The 16,010-nt window shown below is 36.8% G+C and overlaps 3 protein-coding genes across 5 annotated transcripts; 1 reads left to right on the forward strand and 2 right to left on the reverse strand.

Annotated features, from left to right (window-relative positions):
- Window positions 1-679: 679 nt before the first annotated feature.
- Window positions 680-5,185, reverse strand: LOC107755175 (ankyrin repeat domain-containing protein 40-like). The gene is made up of 3 exons (XM_016571882.1): window positions 4,742-5,185; window positions 2,948-3,096; window positions 680-1,445 (listed from the first exon to the last, which is right to left on the reverse strand). The coding sequence occupies exons 1-3, from the start codon at window positions 4,873-4,875 to the stop codon at window positions 865-867; spliced, it is 864 nt and encodes a 287-aa protein (XP_016427368.1). The 5' UTR covers window positions 4,876-5,185; the 3' UTR covers window positions 680-864.
- Window positions 5,186-5,399: 214 nt separating this feature from the next.
- Window positions 5,400-11,565, reverse strand: mettl26 (methyltransferase like 26). 2 transcript variants are annotated; one of them, XM_016571884.1, is made up of 7 exons: window positions 11,460-11,565; window positions 8,498-8,714; window positions 6,967-7,129; window positions 6,816-6,875; window positions 6,664-6,726; window positions 6,327-6,410; window positions 5,400-5,993 (listed from the first exon to the last, which is right to left on the reverse strand). In XM_016571884.1, the coding sequence occupies exons 2-7, from the start codon at window positions 8,698-8,700 to the stop codon at window positions 5,937-5,939; spliced, it is 630 nt and encodes a 209-aa protein (XP_016427370.1). In that variant the 5' UTR covers window positions 8,701-8,714; window positions 11,460-11,565; the 3' UTR covers window positions 5,400-5,936. The 2 variants fall into 2 exon arrangements, with proteins under 2 accessions (XP_016427370.1, XP_016427369.1); XM_016571883.1 differs by lacking the exon at window positions 11,460-11,565 and adding an exon at window positions 8,801-9,034.
- rsad1 (radical S-adenosyl methionine domain containing 1) lies at window positions 9,163-15,067 on the forward strand. 2 transcript variants are annotated; one of them, XM_016571880.1, is made up of 10 exons: window positions 9,163-9,204; window positions 11,159-11,254; window positions 11,353-11,486; window positions 12,087-12,291; window positions 12,638-13,003; window positions 13,215-13,278; window positions 13,880-14,027; window positions 14,126-14,180; window positions 14,474-14,577; window positions 14,732-15,067. In XM_016571880.1, the coding sequence occupies exons 1-10, from the start codon at window positions 9,196-9,198 to the stop codon at window positions 14,859-14,861; spliced, it is 1,311 nt and encodes a 436-aa protein (XP_016427366.1). In that variant the 5' UTR covers window positions 9,163-9,195; the 3' UTR covers window positions 14,862-15,067. The 2 variants fall into 2 exon arrangements, with proteins under 2 accessions (XP_016427366.1, XP_016427365.1); XM_016571879.1 differs by lacking the exon at window positions 9,163-9,204 and having other exon boundaries at window positions 11,039-11,254.
- The last annotated feature ends 943 nt before the right edge of the window (window positions 15,068-16,010 follow it).

Below are 16,010 nucleotides of genomic sequence, written 5' to 3' on the forward strand. Positions count from 1 at the left end.
CTTAGATTTTTTTTTTTTTTAAAGAAATGTATATTTTTATTCAGAGAGGATGCATGAACTTGATCCAAAGTGACAGTAAAGACATTTATTATGTTATAAAAGATTTCTAATACAAATAAATGCTGTTCTTTTAACTTTCTATGCATCAGTGATTCCTGGAAAAATTTCACCGTTTCCACAAAAATATTAAGCAGCAGAACCATTTTAAATATACACAGAGTAAGGAGAGATGACTGATAGGACAATGGCGAATGATTTGCAGATACTGAGTACCACTGACAAATATCTAATCTTGTAAAATGTGTGGTAGTGGCAGTACCTACCATATATCTAATCTTGTCAAATGTGTGGTAGTGGCAGTACCTACCATTGAACTCCGTAGTATAGAGTCCGTGTGATTGCGAATCTCGAAAGTGAAAGTAAAATGAGAGCGCGCAATCGAAAGCGGTTTCAATGCCCTGCATATTAGTAGCGGCTCCCTTATGGCCGCAATTTATATGCAGTATAATTACCCAACGATATAATTGCGAGAGAAAGTATTGAAATATATATTTTTTTATCCTCTCATCTCGTAGGCTATTTATTCTTTTTAGGGGTTCTGTAGTACACTTAATTTCCTTTCCGAACACGGAATTGGGATGCGGCGGATTGCGGGGAGTATGGGGGGTGGGGTGGGAGATCACGATGCCGGCTCAACATCGTGATGTCTGTCAGCCATCGGCGATGGACGATGGCATCGTCTATCGGCCCAACCCTACTAGCAACCTCATAAAATCATTATGTGGAGCTCAAAGCAGAGGTGCATCGAATCATATGAAAGGAAGGGCCTTTAGATACTCTTCAGTTCACTGACCAACAAGTTTCCTAACAAATCCTCACTGTACCTTGTACGTTAACAGGAAAAGTGCTGGTGAAAAAGAAGGGCTGGAAGGCCGGCATGGATCCACCGAGCTGGGAGCAGTTGATCTGCTGCGGGATGGACTGCTGCCGGGTGACGCTGGCGCTGGGGACCTGCGGCTGGCCGCTGCTTCCGCTGGGAGAAGGAAGCGTGGGACACACTGGGCCGTTCTGTGCTATAGGATGAGGGTGTGTAAACTCGCAGTGGTTGGTGTGATGAGTCTCTGAGGAGAGCTCCATGGGCAGGCCGCCGTTCACCACGCCGTTCTGCTCCAGCACGGGGATGTAGGGTAACTCCTGCTGGCTCTGGCTGTCTGAGTAAAGGCTCTTGGGCTGCTGATGCTGAGGCGGAAGCTGCTGCTCTTGTGTCGGCGATAAAGTCGCTGGCTCTGACTCCAGGGGCTCCGGATGATTGTTGGTGCCGTTCCGCTGTGCTATGCTCAGGTTGTCGTTATCCATCTTGCTGTACAGGAAGGGCGGGTTGGAAAGATAGTTCGGAATGATTGGCAGCTCTGGTTCCTTCACCTCAGGCACGTCTTCCTCTTCCACTGGAGACGGAACGACAAGCATGAATGTGACAATGTAAGGACATTAAAGCGCTTAATGAACATATACGGAAGGTTTTCTGTTTTTGTTTTTGCATTTTAGTGTATTGCAGTGTACAAAAATTATTATATGTGACCATGGAGCACAAAACCAGTCATAAGGGTCAATTTTTTGAAAATGAGATTTATACATCATCTGAAAGCTGAATAAATAAGCTTTCCATCGATGTATGGTTTGTTAGGATAGGACAATATTTGGCCGAGATAAAACTATTTGAAAATCTGGAATCTGAGGGTGCAAAAAAAAAAAAATATCGGGAAAATCGCATTTAAATTTGTCCAAATGAAGTCCTTAGCAAGGCATATTACCGATCAAAAATAAGTTTGTGATATATTTATGGTAGGAAATGTACAAAATATCTTAATGGAACATGATCTTTACTTATAAATATCTGAAAAAATAAAACACTACAAACTAAATTCAATAGTAATTTCATACAATATGAAAATGGACATTCATTTTAAGATTTGCTAAACATTACATTTAACACTATTATTAAATTTGTAGTGTTTGTAACGGTTAACTTTAAGCTAAAGCTTTAAAAAGTTGATCAAGATGTCAAAACGGTGGAAGATGGAAGGTTTTAAATATGTATTTTAGTGTTTTCAAGAATTAATACAATGCAAATATGAAATATGATGCAAAATATGAAAAGTGATAATGTTATGGCTGATCAATTCTGTAATATTTTTTCTAAAAAAAATAAAAATAAAACATTAAAAACTAAAAACAATAGTTTTGAATGCTACAAATTCACAATAGGCATCACAATATTATAAAAATTTTAATAATATAAAATGTAAACCAAAGTTTGAAGGATCTTCTGTAAAATTCATTATCTATATAATTTTTTACATTTATTATCTTTATATCTCAGGAAAGTGCATTGTAAATTGACCATGTTAACACTGAATAAAATTGTCAAAAATAAATCTCTAACATTAGTTGACAACCAATATGATACTGAAACACTGTGCATTGTGCAAAAATAGACTTAGGACATTTGATTTAATATCCAAATGTTTATCAATTTATAAATGCGAGTCATATGGATGCATATGAGTATTTGTATCGTTAAAAAAATAGTAAGCAGCACAAATGTTTCCAGCACTGATAATAAATCAGCATTTATATTCCAGTGCAGAGGTTCTCAACTTTGGCCCTCGAGCTCCAACCCTAATGAATCCCACCTGAACAAGATAATCAAGGTCTTCAGGATTACTAGAAACTTACAGACTGGCGAGTTTAACCAGATTGGAGCTAAGCTCTGCAGGAAAGTGGCCCTCGAGGGAGAAACCCTGTTCTAGTATACATATACCACTCAACATAACATTTAGGCTATAGACTGTAAATATCTAGACTTTATATGAAGGCTTAGAAAGTATCTAAGGCACCTAACACATCGTGTCCTGTGACACAGAAGGCAGGTTTTCTGAAAACATACCTCCAAGCAGTCTTCTGATTTCAGGTTTGGAAGTGAGTTGAACGGCTAACTCTTCTTTCGCTGTTAGAATGTCTTTGTCGGCTCCGGCGTTCAACAGATAGGCCACTACGTGTTTGTGGTTTCTTTTACAGGCCCAATGCAAACACGTCCTGGATGAACAAGGGACATCAGAACTTCTTAAACATGGTATGCACCGTGCACTGCATCAGACAAATGAGTTTGAATGCATACAGGCATTACTAAAACAAAGCAGTCAAGGCTTGGCATGAATGTCAGAACAAATCTAACACCTCAATTCAGTTGCTCAACAAATATCCGCAGTGAGAAAACAGAGCCTAAAGACAGGCTGTCTGATTAAGCATGTCAGGAATGCTGCCAGGCTAGATGAAATGTAAGGGCTTATCTACAGCACTCATAAACTACTGTTTATTTCAGTTCTGCACATTATAAACGGCTTTCTGCATTACATCATGACCCTTGGCTGATGCATTTTAAACCCTATTAAGACCACATTTAAACCTGAGTTATGTAACACTATACATTAAACATTTAAGCAACATACACTTTATACAATGTAAAACAATCAGGTGCAAGAAGGTAGCGAGTTGATTAGCAATTACAAACTGCCTAACACACAAAATCCCGCCCCAAACTCACACTATTGGTTCATCCGATGTTGCCTCTGCATATTAAAATGAAACTATTTTTAAACTATTAGAGAGAAAGAAAGAACGATTGCATTATTGAGGAGCAGCTGATGCAGGACTGAAGGTATAGTTCACACCAAAATGAAAACTTCATCACTCTCAGGCCATTCAAGATGTAGATGAGTTTGTTTCTTCATCAGAACGGATTTGGAGAAGTTAAGCATTTCATCACTTGTTCACCAGTGGATCCTCTGCAGTGAATGGGTGCCGTCAGAATGAGAGTCCAAACAGCTGATAAAAACATCACAATAATCCACAAGTAACTGACACGACTCTAGTGAAGGGAAAAGCTTCATGCTTATTATGCTCGTAATAAACAAATCCATCAAGATGTTTTTCATTTCAAACCATTGCTTCCAGCAAAAATACAAATCCTCTATCCATTAATATTGCTGTCACTGTATTCATCGTTTTTATTGTTAATAAACAAACCACATCCATCCCCCGCACTTTTGAAAAGCTTGCTACGCCCCTGCTCGTAATAAACAAATCCATCAAGATGTTTTTCATTTCAAACCATTGCTTCCAGCAAAAATACAAATCCTCTATCCATTAATATTGCTTTTTCCAGTGAAAAAGTCATCTTGTCTGAATCAGGAGAGAAATATGTACAGATCAAAAAAGCAGTTCTAAAAAATATGTTGGTGCTTTGATGTGAGAAGACAACAGGGAGGAAATGTTATTATGGACTCGCATCTTCATGTAAATTATCGTGATGTTTTTATCAGCTGTTTGGACTCTCATTCTGACGGCACCCATTCACTTCATTGGTGAGCAAGTGATGTAATGCTAAATTTCTCCAAATCTGTTCCGATGAAGAAACAAACTCCTCTACATCTTAAATGGCCTGGGAGTAAGTAACCACATTTCAGCAGATTTTAATTTTTGTGAACTATTCCTTTAAAAAGGGGGGAAACTGCGCCCCCTGGTCACATATCTGGCTATTCACTGTCAAGTATAAATTATGCCCAGCGGCTCTGCCATCTTCAGAATAAAGGCGAATTGCTGTTTAAGAAAAGGTTAAAATAACTGTATACACTTGGAAATCAAATATAAAGGAGCCTGTAGGCTCAGCGTTAATACGCACCATCCGTTAATCTCATTCTGAGAGTTGATGTTGACTCCGCTCTCCACTAAAGTCTTCACCTCCTCGATGTCTCCGATGGCACTGGCCTCTCTCAGACGCTCCTGTAGCTCTTTATCCAGCGATGTCGTTGACATTATTCAAGTCTTTATGGAAATAAAAGCTTCATACGAACTGACACACTGTGCTTTTAAGACAGGAGACAAAAATAGACACTCAACTTGCTCCGCCGTGGCTTAAACTGTTGTCTGTTCTGGATGATTTTCGACAGGGAAGTTGAAAGGAGTCTATTTACAGTCTTTAGATTGAAATCGGATCAAAACGGCACCGTATAATACATCGGGTTGTGTTCAAATAATCTTTCGCCGACTACCGCAATCCACTCGTATCCGCTGCACCTCCCATGTTGGGGGCAACTTTCTGTGCAACACCTTCAGATCATCATCTTTGGTTCCTACTTACGATAGCCAGTAAAACATGCTTAAAAACTAAGATAAGAGTCCGATCAGAGGTCAAGGAATACACAATCTGTAGTCAATAAACAGACAAGATAATACACTGTGATATTCTTTATTGATCAAGGAACGTCAATTGCACAATGGAAGAGCAGCAATTAAATTTACAGTGCAGCTAATATTAGTGTTTCATTAAATGTAAAAAAAAAAAAAAAAAGCAAACATTTTGCATTGAAATGGGAGAATTTACGTATTTAGTTATTGGCATACAAATATTTATTGAGATTATATTAATTGTAAATATGATTGAATTGATATCCATCAGTGTGATAAAAAAATATACATTTACATGTATGCATTTGGCTTAAAAGCGAATCACATTGCATTCAAAATACACATTTTATCAGCTTTCATGCTTTTGGAACATGGTGGTTGGTCAACAAGCGTAAAGTGGATTTTACAAGGCAGGTAAATCTTGAAATAACACTGCAGAACTATAATCCAGATAACCAATGAGGACGATCAAAGGAATTCATGGATACGGCTCTATCAATATAATGTGCACATCATTTCAAACATCTGTCTAAATTATTATTAATTTCCTTTGGTGTGAAAAAAAAAAAAAGCATCTTTTCCAGAAAGAGAGTTACGATTAATTTCAGCAAAGCCGTTGTATTATTCAGTATCTTTAAACCGTTTGAACACTGCAGAGTCCACTCAAATGTAAATACAGTGTTATTCTATTAAACCACGCTGTCCTTGTGAAACAGTAAGCACTTGTTGTTGGCGGGCATATCAACCTAGAAAATCAAAAACAGATGCATTTACAAGCCTTTGATGACTGGAGGTGGTGAATCATCACATAATCAAGCCAATCAAAAGCAAGAACGAGGTGTAGAAGGCACAATGTCAGATTAATTTGCAATGGATCATGGCCAAGTAATGGATTACAGCCTCGAAGAAAAACCTTTGAGGAGGCTTGACATGGACCATAGCATCTTAAAGTATATTTGCATCTAGCATGCACTGCACTACGCCAGATTTTGAATTAAAGGGGTCATATGATGCGATTTCAAGTTTTCCTTTCTCTTTGGAGTGTTACAAGCTATTAATTTTGGTAATAAAACACTTACAATTTCTTCCAATCGCAGTCCATTTTCCTGGCCTAGTGTTTTCAGTAATGACACATCTCTTAGACCCCACTCTGGATTTCTGTAAAACAAAATTGTTAAAAACAATATGATATACAGGGTAAAATTGTAAGAGAAGTTGTATTAAGATATTTTATGTTATCCTTTGGGAATCACATAGCAAAAAAATAACTTTCTTTCTCAGTATTTTTGTCTGGTTTTCCAGTAGAAATATCTAAACTTTCCTAAAACATGACATATATAATTTAATCTAAATGACTATTAGGCCTATAAGATATTAAAGCAGCACTATGTAACTTTTGGCGCTCTAGCGGTTAATTCTCAAGCTGTGGTCAAAGTCAACATTACTCTGAGGAGTAATTGATCCATTGAAAGCATAAGGCTGCAAAACATTATCAGATGCAAGCCATTAGAAGCCAATAAATGTAACCGAATGCATAAGAAAAAAAGTACCCCATAAGCTTCAAGTACCCCATAAGTCAGAAGCAATCCTTGTGGCTTCAGTATTTTTCCAACACCATTAAACAAACCCTGAAGCAGGCGAAAAAAATGTTAGGTGATTTATAATGCAGACATTCAACAAATAGAGAGAAAGAGAAAGAAAAGTAAGCATGCTTAATACTGTTGTGCAGGCCGGAGGTGAGATGTGCATCATGTTGATGTTCACCATGAGGTCACATGACTCGGGTTGAATTCCAGCCCAGTTCTCCCAACTCTGAGACACATCGAGATAGATGGGGGGCTTGACATTCTGCAGCTTATGATACTCTCTATATGCCTCAATACTGCAATACAAAAATGAAATCACAAATTGGTTCTTAAAATAAGTCAGACATTTAGCATTCAATAGCAGGAATTAATTTATGGTATGCAGCCTAATCTAAAGAAGAGTCGGGACTCAGGAGGGACTTTGAACTAACCTTTAAAGGGTAGTTCACGCAAAAGTTTAAATTTTGTCATTTACTCAGTTCTTCCAAACATGTATGAGTTTCTCTCGTGTTAAACACAAAAGAAGATATTTTGAAGGATGTTAGTAAGCAAACAGTTGGCGGTAGCCATTGACTTCCATAGTATTTTTTTCCATCCTATGGAAGTCAATGGCTGCTGCCAACTGTTTAGTTTCCAACATTTTTAAAAATATCACCTTTTGTGTTCAACAGCTGGAAAAAAATTGAGGTTTACAACAACTTGAAGGTGAGTAAATAATGACAGAATTTTCATTTTTGGATGAACTATCCTATAGCTCTGTCAGAATAAGTTTGTAATTGGACTATACTTAATTATTTCTCTGTTATTTTTAATTAATGAGTTAAATTCTGTGAATTAGCTTGGGACAAAACCCCAAACTTTAATGTTAGCTCTTTCAATAAAGGGTGAGAGAATTGCCTCTATTTTTTCTTTCTTTCTTGTTGACAGCAATGACATTCAGGACATTATATTTCTGACTAACACAAGAAATGAAGTAGGGCAACTTGATTTATATACATCGAGAATTGATTGGATTGTTTCATTTCTGTCGTTATCTGCTATTATTCCGTTAAAGTTTATTATATGAACTGGTATCATTTCAGTACCTAAATGATTATGTGGATATAATTTAACAATATTTATTACGCCTGCGTGACGTTCGCTCTAAATGAAATCGTTTCGGAAGGGGAGCAATAATTTGAATTTTGTGAAAGATTAGATTACATAGTTTTTTTCCTTTGGAATAACGTGAATTTATGAATAATGCTAAGATCAAGAACGTGTACTTTGAAAGACCTCTTCATTAAAAAAAATAAAAAATATCATTCGTTTTTTTACTAACTAGACTAGAGCACAGCTACAAAAAGTGACTGAACAGCGCCATCTAGTGACACATGTCTGCACCTGCACTCTGAGCAAACTGGTAAGTGAACTGTCATTATCACAAGATTGCACGGGGAAATATCAATTGAAGGGTAGATTAAAGGATTATTTCAGCAAGTATTTCAACCACGTGCCTCTTTATTATTCAGTAAATGAGATTTGTTTTCATAACTTGAATAGTTTCAACCAATGCATTTCTGCAGCAGCGTGAATGTAACTCTGGTGCATAAGAGATTGAGAGATTTCATGTCTACATCTAAAGTCAAGAATTCAAGATAAATCAAGGTGTTGCGCATATTTACCTCGACATGGACTGCGCTTCAATTTCAGACGGTTGCCATGAAATGTTGGGAAACGCTTTGGCAAAGTGAATAACATGCTGTCCTGTGCCAGAAGATATTTCCAGAGCGACCAGAGGCCTGTCTGATGCCACTCTGCTTTTTAAAACAGCGAGGATCGGGTCTTTATTTCTGTCGGCTGCTGTAGCATTCAGCATTTTACACATCCGACGACAAGTTCCTGGAACCAAGAGCAAAACGTGAATAGCTTTAACAACAGCAACTGGAAGAAGCGACGTTAGTCAACCAACCAGAAACCAACAAGACCTTTAAAAGCTGCGAAGTACGGCGAACACTTCCTAAATTGTGCAAATGCCCAAAACATATTCATGCATTTCGATGATGGCAGCTCACACCAGGTCACGTGAGATGCTCCTTCATTTCGTAACAGCGCAGAATTGCAAGGTTGCAAAAATAATTTTAGCCAATAGGTTTGTTAACTATTCACTCCGTTGAGCGGTTTAATGCACAATCTCCACTTCAGTGCAATACGATTTAGAGTGCAATCATGTATTAGATTCCACATCCCATAATGCATCGCGCTTCAACTTCCCTTCTTTTGTTTTCTTGTTTCTCAATTTTTAAAGAAACATGTCTCTTTTGTCATTTTTTGAACAAAACTGAACTGTAGAAATAGCCAAGAAGAATAGAAGCAGCTGAAGATGACTCGGGTGAGCTCATAGTTGTGGTTTAGTTTGCTCTATTTTAGCTTGGAGGTATATTAACCAGTGCGAGAAGTGTTGCAGTTGTGCAGAATACTATACTTCACTACAACGAGAAAGCCAAACCATAATGCATTAGAATATAATGTAGAATTATGTGTTGCAATACAGTGCAACAAAAACAACAGTTCACAGTTTCAACGGTTCAAAGGCACCCAAAAAGACTTCATATTATGGTTATGTGAAGTTTGTTTAATTTGGTGACTTACTAAAGCTTTATTTATGGGTCAAAGACAAGATGTCCCATTTTGTTGTCCGCGTCAAATGAAATGTACAAAAGTGATTTTATATAAACATAAAGCATAATAAATGCAAGTAAAGTGTCCACTTTAATGTTTCAAATAACTCTTGTGAAAAAATGTCAAAATATTGGTGAAATAATTGCATCATCATTCAGTGACAGATATGTTAAAGGAAAATATATATATATATATACCTGTAAAAATATAAAAGAAAAAGTTATTACACAATTTTTATTATTTTTAATGAATAAAAACTTCTCGCTGAGCTGACATATGGGTGAAATCCTTTTTGTTTGAATGATGCCTTTTAATGTCATCTAATGATTTTTGCTGTTTCCACTGTGGAAGTATGATAGTCAATATTTTTTGCTCAGAAAAAAATGAAATTAAACAGCACACATCTTTAAGGTACAGAAAAAAAAAACCAGTGGCTGGTGGTGAAAGCGCGCCACCCTGCGGGTATCTATTGTATTTTAGTTTAGGTAATTTATTTTGTATGCATTTTTATTGCTTTTTTTTTTTAAGATTTTTTTTTTTTTTTTTTAGATGACCATCTAAAAAAAAAAGTAAATATAAAAAGCTTGGATATGACAAAAAATACAAAGTAATTAAAAATATCACTTCAGAAACATTTACAGTAGATTGATTATTATTATTGTTGTTCGTTTTTTTTAATTTTTATTCAGAACATCAGCGTTTCACATCTTTGTGACGCAGTCAGAGTTGCCAAGTCCGCGTATTATACTCGACTTTGGGCTTCTTTTTTTTGTAAAGTTGCGTGAAAAAATCCCGGGTTGCGGTTTTTTGGGCTTATTTTAAAAAATATGGTTGCTTGTTAGGGAAATCTGACAAGCAACTTAGTTTCTTTATTTATGTTCGCCGTATTCTCCCATGCATTGAATGACACTCTGTCCGCTCGCAATTAATAGCCAACCAGTGCAATATTATAAATACGGCAGCGTAATTTGCCAAATGTCCCGCCCCCTCCTCGCCCTCGTTGGAGAAAATCACGTTCAAAAAGAAGGCGCGTGACGCTGTAATCCAAGTGATTATAGAAGTAGACGCAGAGGAGTGGGATGACTTTCTTTTAGTCTAATTCTTAATGTTTCTGTAATGTATTAATTATCACGGGTTGTAATAAAAAACAAGTAGTCCTATACTAATACTAAGAGTAAATAGGGTTCGAATAGCCTATATTTTAGTTGGCTATGCTAATATGTGGCTATGTTACAGTTCCCCTTCGAAACTTTTGTGTTTTTCTCCTTTTCCATCTCTCCAATCCTATTCTGCTCACAGGTGATTGGAGATGAGTTTTGTTCCCACTTTTGTTGCAGTTTGCTGATTTTTGTAAAATAGCTTCTGTTTTTGCTTTTCAGATAAAATAGTGGTTTCAGTTTGATATGTTGCAGGCTCATTTATTGGTAATAAATCATATTGATGATAATAAAAAATAAAATAAAAATAAATATTGGGCTTGTTTTGGGCTTGTTTTTGAAGCTGCGGTTGCTTATTTGTCTCGCGAGAGTTGGCAACAGTGGACGCAGTGTGTTGCAGTAAAATAGCACCGTGCAGAAAATATGGCAGAAGCGTAACTTCACTGATGACTCTTCAAGTTCAGTATGTCGAGACAAACATTACTAACACAACAGCACGCTTTACAGTGTTTGGGAACGGCGCTCGGCTTTGTACTGTTGAGATCTATCGCCACTACTCACAGATTGCCTCCTCAAGCAGATGAAGCCTCACTTTATGTCCACGTGAGTGTCTAAACACGTCTGTCAAAGCCAGTCACTGGCAAATACATAGAATGTCAAATTTATTCTGTTTTACCTGTCTGTATTTCTCCTTTTTACAGTGGCCCTATTGCCTAAAAAGATGCTCCTACTGCAACTTCAACAAGTATATTCCTCGGAATCAAAACCACGCGGTCATGACAGCATGTCTGCAGAGAGAGACACAAACCTTACTGCAGCTCAGTCAGGTCTCCAGGTCAGTGTGCAGAGATACTGTCAAATAATATGCTCTAAAGCAGGGGTGCCCAAACTCGGTCCTGGAGGGCCGGTGTCCTGCAGAGGAAACCCATTAAAACTGCTATTTTAAATCGCAGTGCCATTTAACTGTAAAAGTATGCAATTTTTGTTGATAGACTTTCATTATATTGGCAAGGCTTTAAAATGTAATTTTTTACTATTTTTTACCAGATGGTGCCATTTTTTCAGGTTTGACCTATAAAGAAAATACTCGCTTTATTTCTGTTTTCTGCTTCTGCATATTATAGAGCCAATTGGATAAATAATGCAGCTATAATTGTGTGGGTGTGTTGGTATGGATGTCAGAGTGGGGTTTGTGTGTCATAAAAAAAAAATTGTGTGCGTGTTGTTGTAATATTTGAGAGAGAAAAACTCTACTACAAATCCAACCACTGTGTGCACCAGCAGAGTTTTGCTGGCATCTAAGCAAGGGTTAATTTTCTCCTTTTTGTAAGAAATGACTAAATACAGGTTTGGAACAAGGTGTGGGTAAATAATGACAGAATGTTTATTTTTGGGTGAACTATATCCCCTTAATTAATTCTGTGCTGTCCTGTAGGATCAGCTCAGTGTTTTTTGGCGGAGGAACACCCAGCTTGGCTCAGCCCTCCACAATCGCTGCTGTCTTGGAGACCGTCTCCAAACACGCTCATCTCTCAGATGAAGCAGAGGTCACTCTGGAGGTGAACCCTACACCTGCTGGAAAAGCTAGTCTGAAAGACTTCACGTTAGCAGGAGTTAACCGGTTTTCTGTTGGAATTCAGGTACAGTTAGGTCCATATGTATTTGGACACCGACACAATTTTCATAATTTTGGCTCTGTATGCCACCAGAATAGAATTAAAATGAAACAATTAAGATTTTTAAGCTTTAATTCCAGGGGTTGAACAAAAATATAACATAAAATGCTTAGGAATTACAACCATTTTTATGGTTGTAATTCCTAATGCACTGCGCTTTAATTTTCTCAAATATTCATTATATAACTGTAACTTGAATATGTTTTGGTCAACAGCTAAAATAATTAAAATTGTGCTTGTGTCCAAATATATATGGACCTAACTGTATGTTTTGACCAAGTCTCCATAGATCTAATGCTATTCTCCACAGTCGCTGAATGATGATCACCTGAGGACACTAGGAAGGGATCACGATTCCCAGCATGCTCTCTGGACAGTGTCAGAGGCCAGGACGCTCTGCCCGGGACGCGTGTCAGTGGATGTCATGTTTGCGCTTCCAGGACAAAGTGTAAAGTCGTGGGAGAGTGAGCTGGAGAAATTGCTGCCGGTTTGTGATGATCACGTTTCACTGTATCAGCTGACTTTGGAAAGGGGTACGCAGCTTTTTAAACAGGTTGACAGCGGTGAACTAAGCGTGCCTGGTGACGATGTCACAGCTGTTATGTACAATTCAGCACGGGGAGTCCTGGAGAAAGCTGGGTTTCGTCAATACGAAGTGTCCAACTTTGCCAAAAATGTAAGTTATAATTGCTTAAATTCTTATGAGGTGAAAAAAAATAAGAAGTTCCTGTGTTGGACATGTTGGATTCCTAGGTGTACAAATAAAATGTAATGTGCTGCAAGTCGCTCTGGATAAAAGTATCTGGCAAATGAATAAATGCTACATTATATACAGTAAATAATCGAAATGTGGAAATAGTAGTTTATGGATTATGTGTTTATTGTAGAACGCTGTCAGTGAACACAATATCGGGTACTGGAAGGGACGTCAGTACATCGGTGTAGGACCAGGTACATTTGTGTGCACACTACTGTTCAAAAGATTTTTTTTAAAAAGAGATTAATGCTTTTGTTCAGGAAGAATGCATCTAATTGGTCATAAGTGAAAGTAAAGAGATTGATAATGTTACAAAATATTTATCTTTTACATAAATTGTTCTTTTGGTCTTTTTATTCATCAGAGAATCCTTAAATGTATCATAGTTTCCACAAAAATATTAAGCAGCACAACTGTTTTTAACACTGATAATAATAAATGTTTCTTGAGCAGCAAATCAGCATATTAGAATGATTTCTGAAGGATCATGTGACACTGAAGACTGGAGTAATGATGCTAAAAATTCAGCTGCGCATCACAGAAATAAATGTCATTTTAACATATTTTCAAATAGAAAACAGTTATTTTAAATTGTAATAATATGTCATAATATTATTATTCATGTTAAATCAAGTGTGATATGTGCATTGCATTTTCAGTTATACATCAATACCCCATTGTTGCTTACTGTTTTTACTGTATTTTTGATCAAATAAATGCAGGCTTGCTGAGCATAAGAGACTTCAAGTCTTACTGACCGCAAACTTTTGTTTTGTGTTCAATATCATCTGTTAGGAGCACATGGACGGTTTGTGCTGCGTGCAGTGGGAGGAGTTCAGAGGGAAGCACGAACCCAGACTTTAGAACCAGATGTTTGGATACGAGAGGTTCAGCGTCACGGTCACGGGACACGCCGCCGAATACAGCTCGACCACCACGGCCTGTAAGACTATCTCTTCTGTAGTCCACACACAACTCGCTCTGGAGCGATTACTCGGACTGTTATTGAGTTATTGAATCGGATGGAAATTGTATCTGCAGGCTGGAGGAGGTTTTGGTCATGGGTCTGCGTATGAATGAAGGAATCACCCAGCAGGTACAGTGGACCGCTGGATAACATAACAGGTTTTACAACGATAAAATATTTCAACCAGTTATGTTTTCTTTAAAAAAAAAAAGAAACTTTTGGGTGATTACTATTAGTAGTAGTAGTATATTTTGCATTGACATTTTCATAACAATTAAGCACATTTTTCATACAATAATTCATTAGTTATTGACTATTTAAAATGTACAGTATGTTTATTTATTTGTTTGGGGGCCATTTTAGATAAAGCTGATGAAGTGACTGATACCTTTAATTTTTCTGCTTTATTTTTTATATTGTAGCACTGGAAGTTATTCAGCCCAGAAGATGACCTCCAACAAATTTTTGGGATGTCAGAAAAAGTTCAAGAATTTCAAGCAGGGGGACTTTTAAAACTTAATAACAGGTATTGTTTACTGCTAAAAACTTAATGACAGTTATTGTTTACTGCTAAAATATTATCTGTGCTTCTTTACTTGTTAAATAAACCAAGTGTGATGTGTACATTGCATTTTCAGTTACACATCAATGCCCCATTGATGCTTTTCTTTATGCTTTAGGGGTTTGCGGTGTTCCTGGGAAGGGTTAGCATTACTGGACAGCATCTTACCCACAATGCTGCTGGAATTAGAGATGTTTTTCAAAAAGCAGTACACCAGCAGAAAGACAGACATTCAGAGAGACAGATGAAAGTTTGCATCAGAGAAATATGAGAAAGAGAGAAAATATGAGAAAGAGATTGCACACAAGGTAATGCATAATAAGGTAAAAATGAAACAAACTCTCCCATGTGGAGAAATGTTTAGTCTTGAAGAATGAACATTGGTCAGTGTGATGTCACATTTTTCTGATATTTATTAATTTATTCACAAATACAGTACGTTCTTTTTTTACAATTGGCATGTTTTTATGTCTGAATAGAATTTTTTTTTTTTTTGTGGATGCATAAGGTAAATCTGTGAGAATATGATCTTGATATAATATTGAAGAAAAATATAATCTTGAATGGAAAACGATGTTCATTGTTGGCATGAAATAGAAATTTTCCCTGTTATGAAAGCATGTGAACACCCGTGCATATGCTTCTTTATTTTTTAAAAGCCTTTTGATTTTCTTTAGTCAAAATGTCATAACACTCTAAAAAAATGCTGGGTGGGTTTTAAATTAAAACTTACCCAACCTTCTGTGTAGTAACCCAACCGCTGGGTCAAAACAACCCAATTGCTGGGTTTGTCCATATTTTACCCCGCACTGGGTTGTATTTAACCCAGCATTTTTTAGAGTGACATTGAAAATGACAGATTTCTCTCTGGTGACATATGAAGGACATCTCCAATCATTTAGTCCACTTAAACGACACCCACAATTCAAAATCCAATCAACAACTATACATTTTTTTCTTTGGTGTTAATTTGTTGCACTCTGATATGTTACAATATGAAAGAGAAGATCTGCCGCTACTTCCATTTAATTGTGACTTTAACCCCCGGTTTCACAGACAAGGTTTAAGCCTAGCCCCAGACTAAAGTGTAAGTCTGAGCTGTTTTAACTGAAAGAAACTTGTACTGACTGATCTTAAATATATCAGTGCCTCTGTTTTGTCTCAAAATGCACACCAGTAATGTTTTTTTTTCTAAGGCACGTTAATAAAAATTACTGAAGTTAAATGTCGTAATTTAACTATTGCCTAGTCCTGGCTTAGTCTAAGCCCTGTCTGTGAAACCAGGCCTAAGTTAATTACTTTTTATACTGAAAAAATATGAGAAACTAAAAAAAAAAAAAAAGATTAAGATTTGTATACATGTATTCAAAGTATATGGAAAATATAGTAGTTTTTGA

The sequence above is a fragment of the Sinocyclocheilus rhinocerous genome, unplaced genomic scaffold (genome assembly GCF_001515625.1).
Source record: "Sinocyclocheilus rhinocerous isolate Xijiao unplaced genomic scaffold, SAMN03320098_v1.1 scaffold3825, whole genome shotgun sequence".
In the NCBI taxonomy this organism is placed as follows: domain Eukaryota; kingdom Metazoa; phylum Chordata; class Actinopteri; order Cypriniformes; family Cyprinidae; genus Sinocyclocheilus; species Sinocyclocheilus rhinocerous.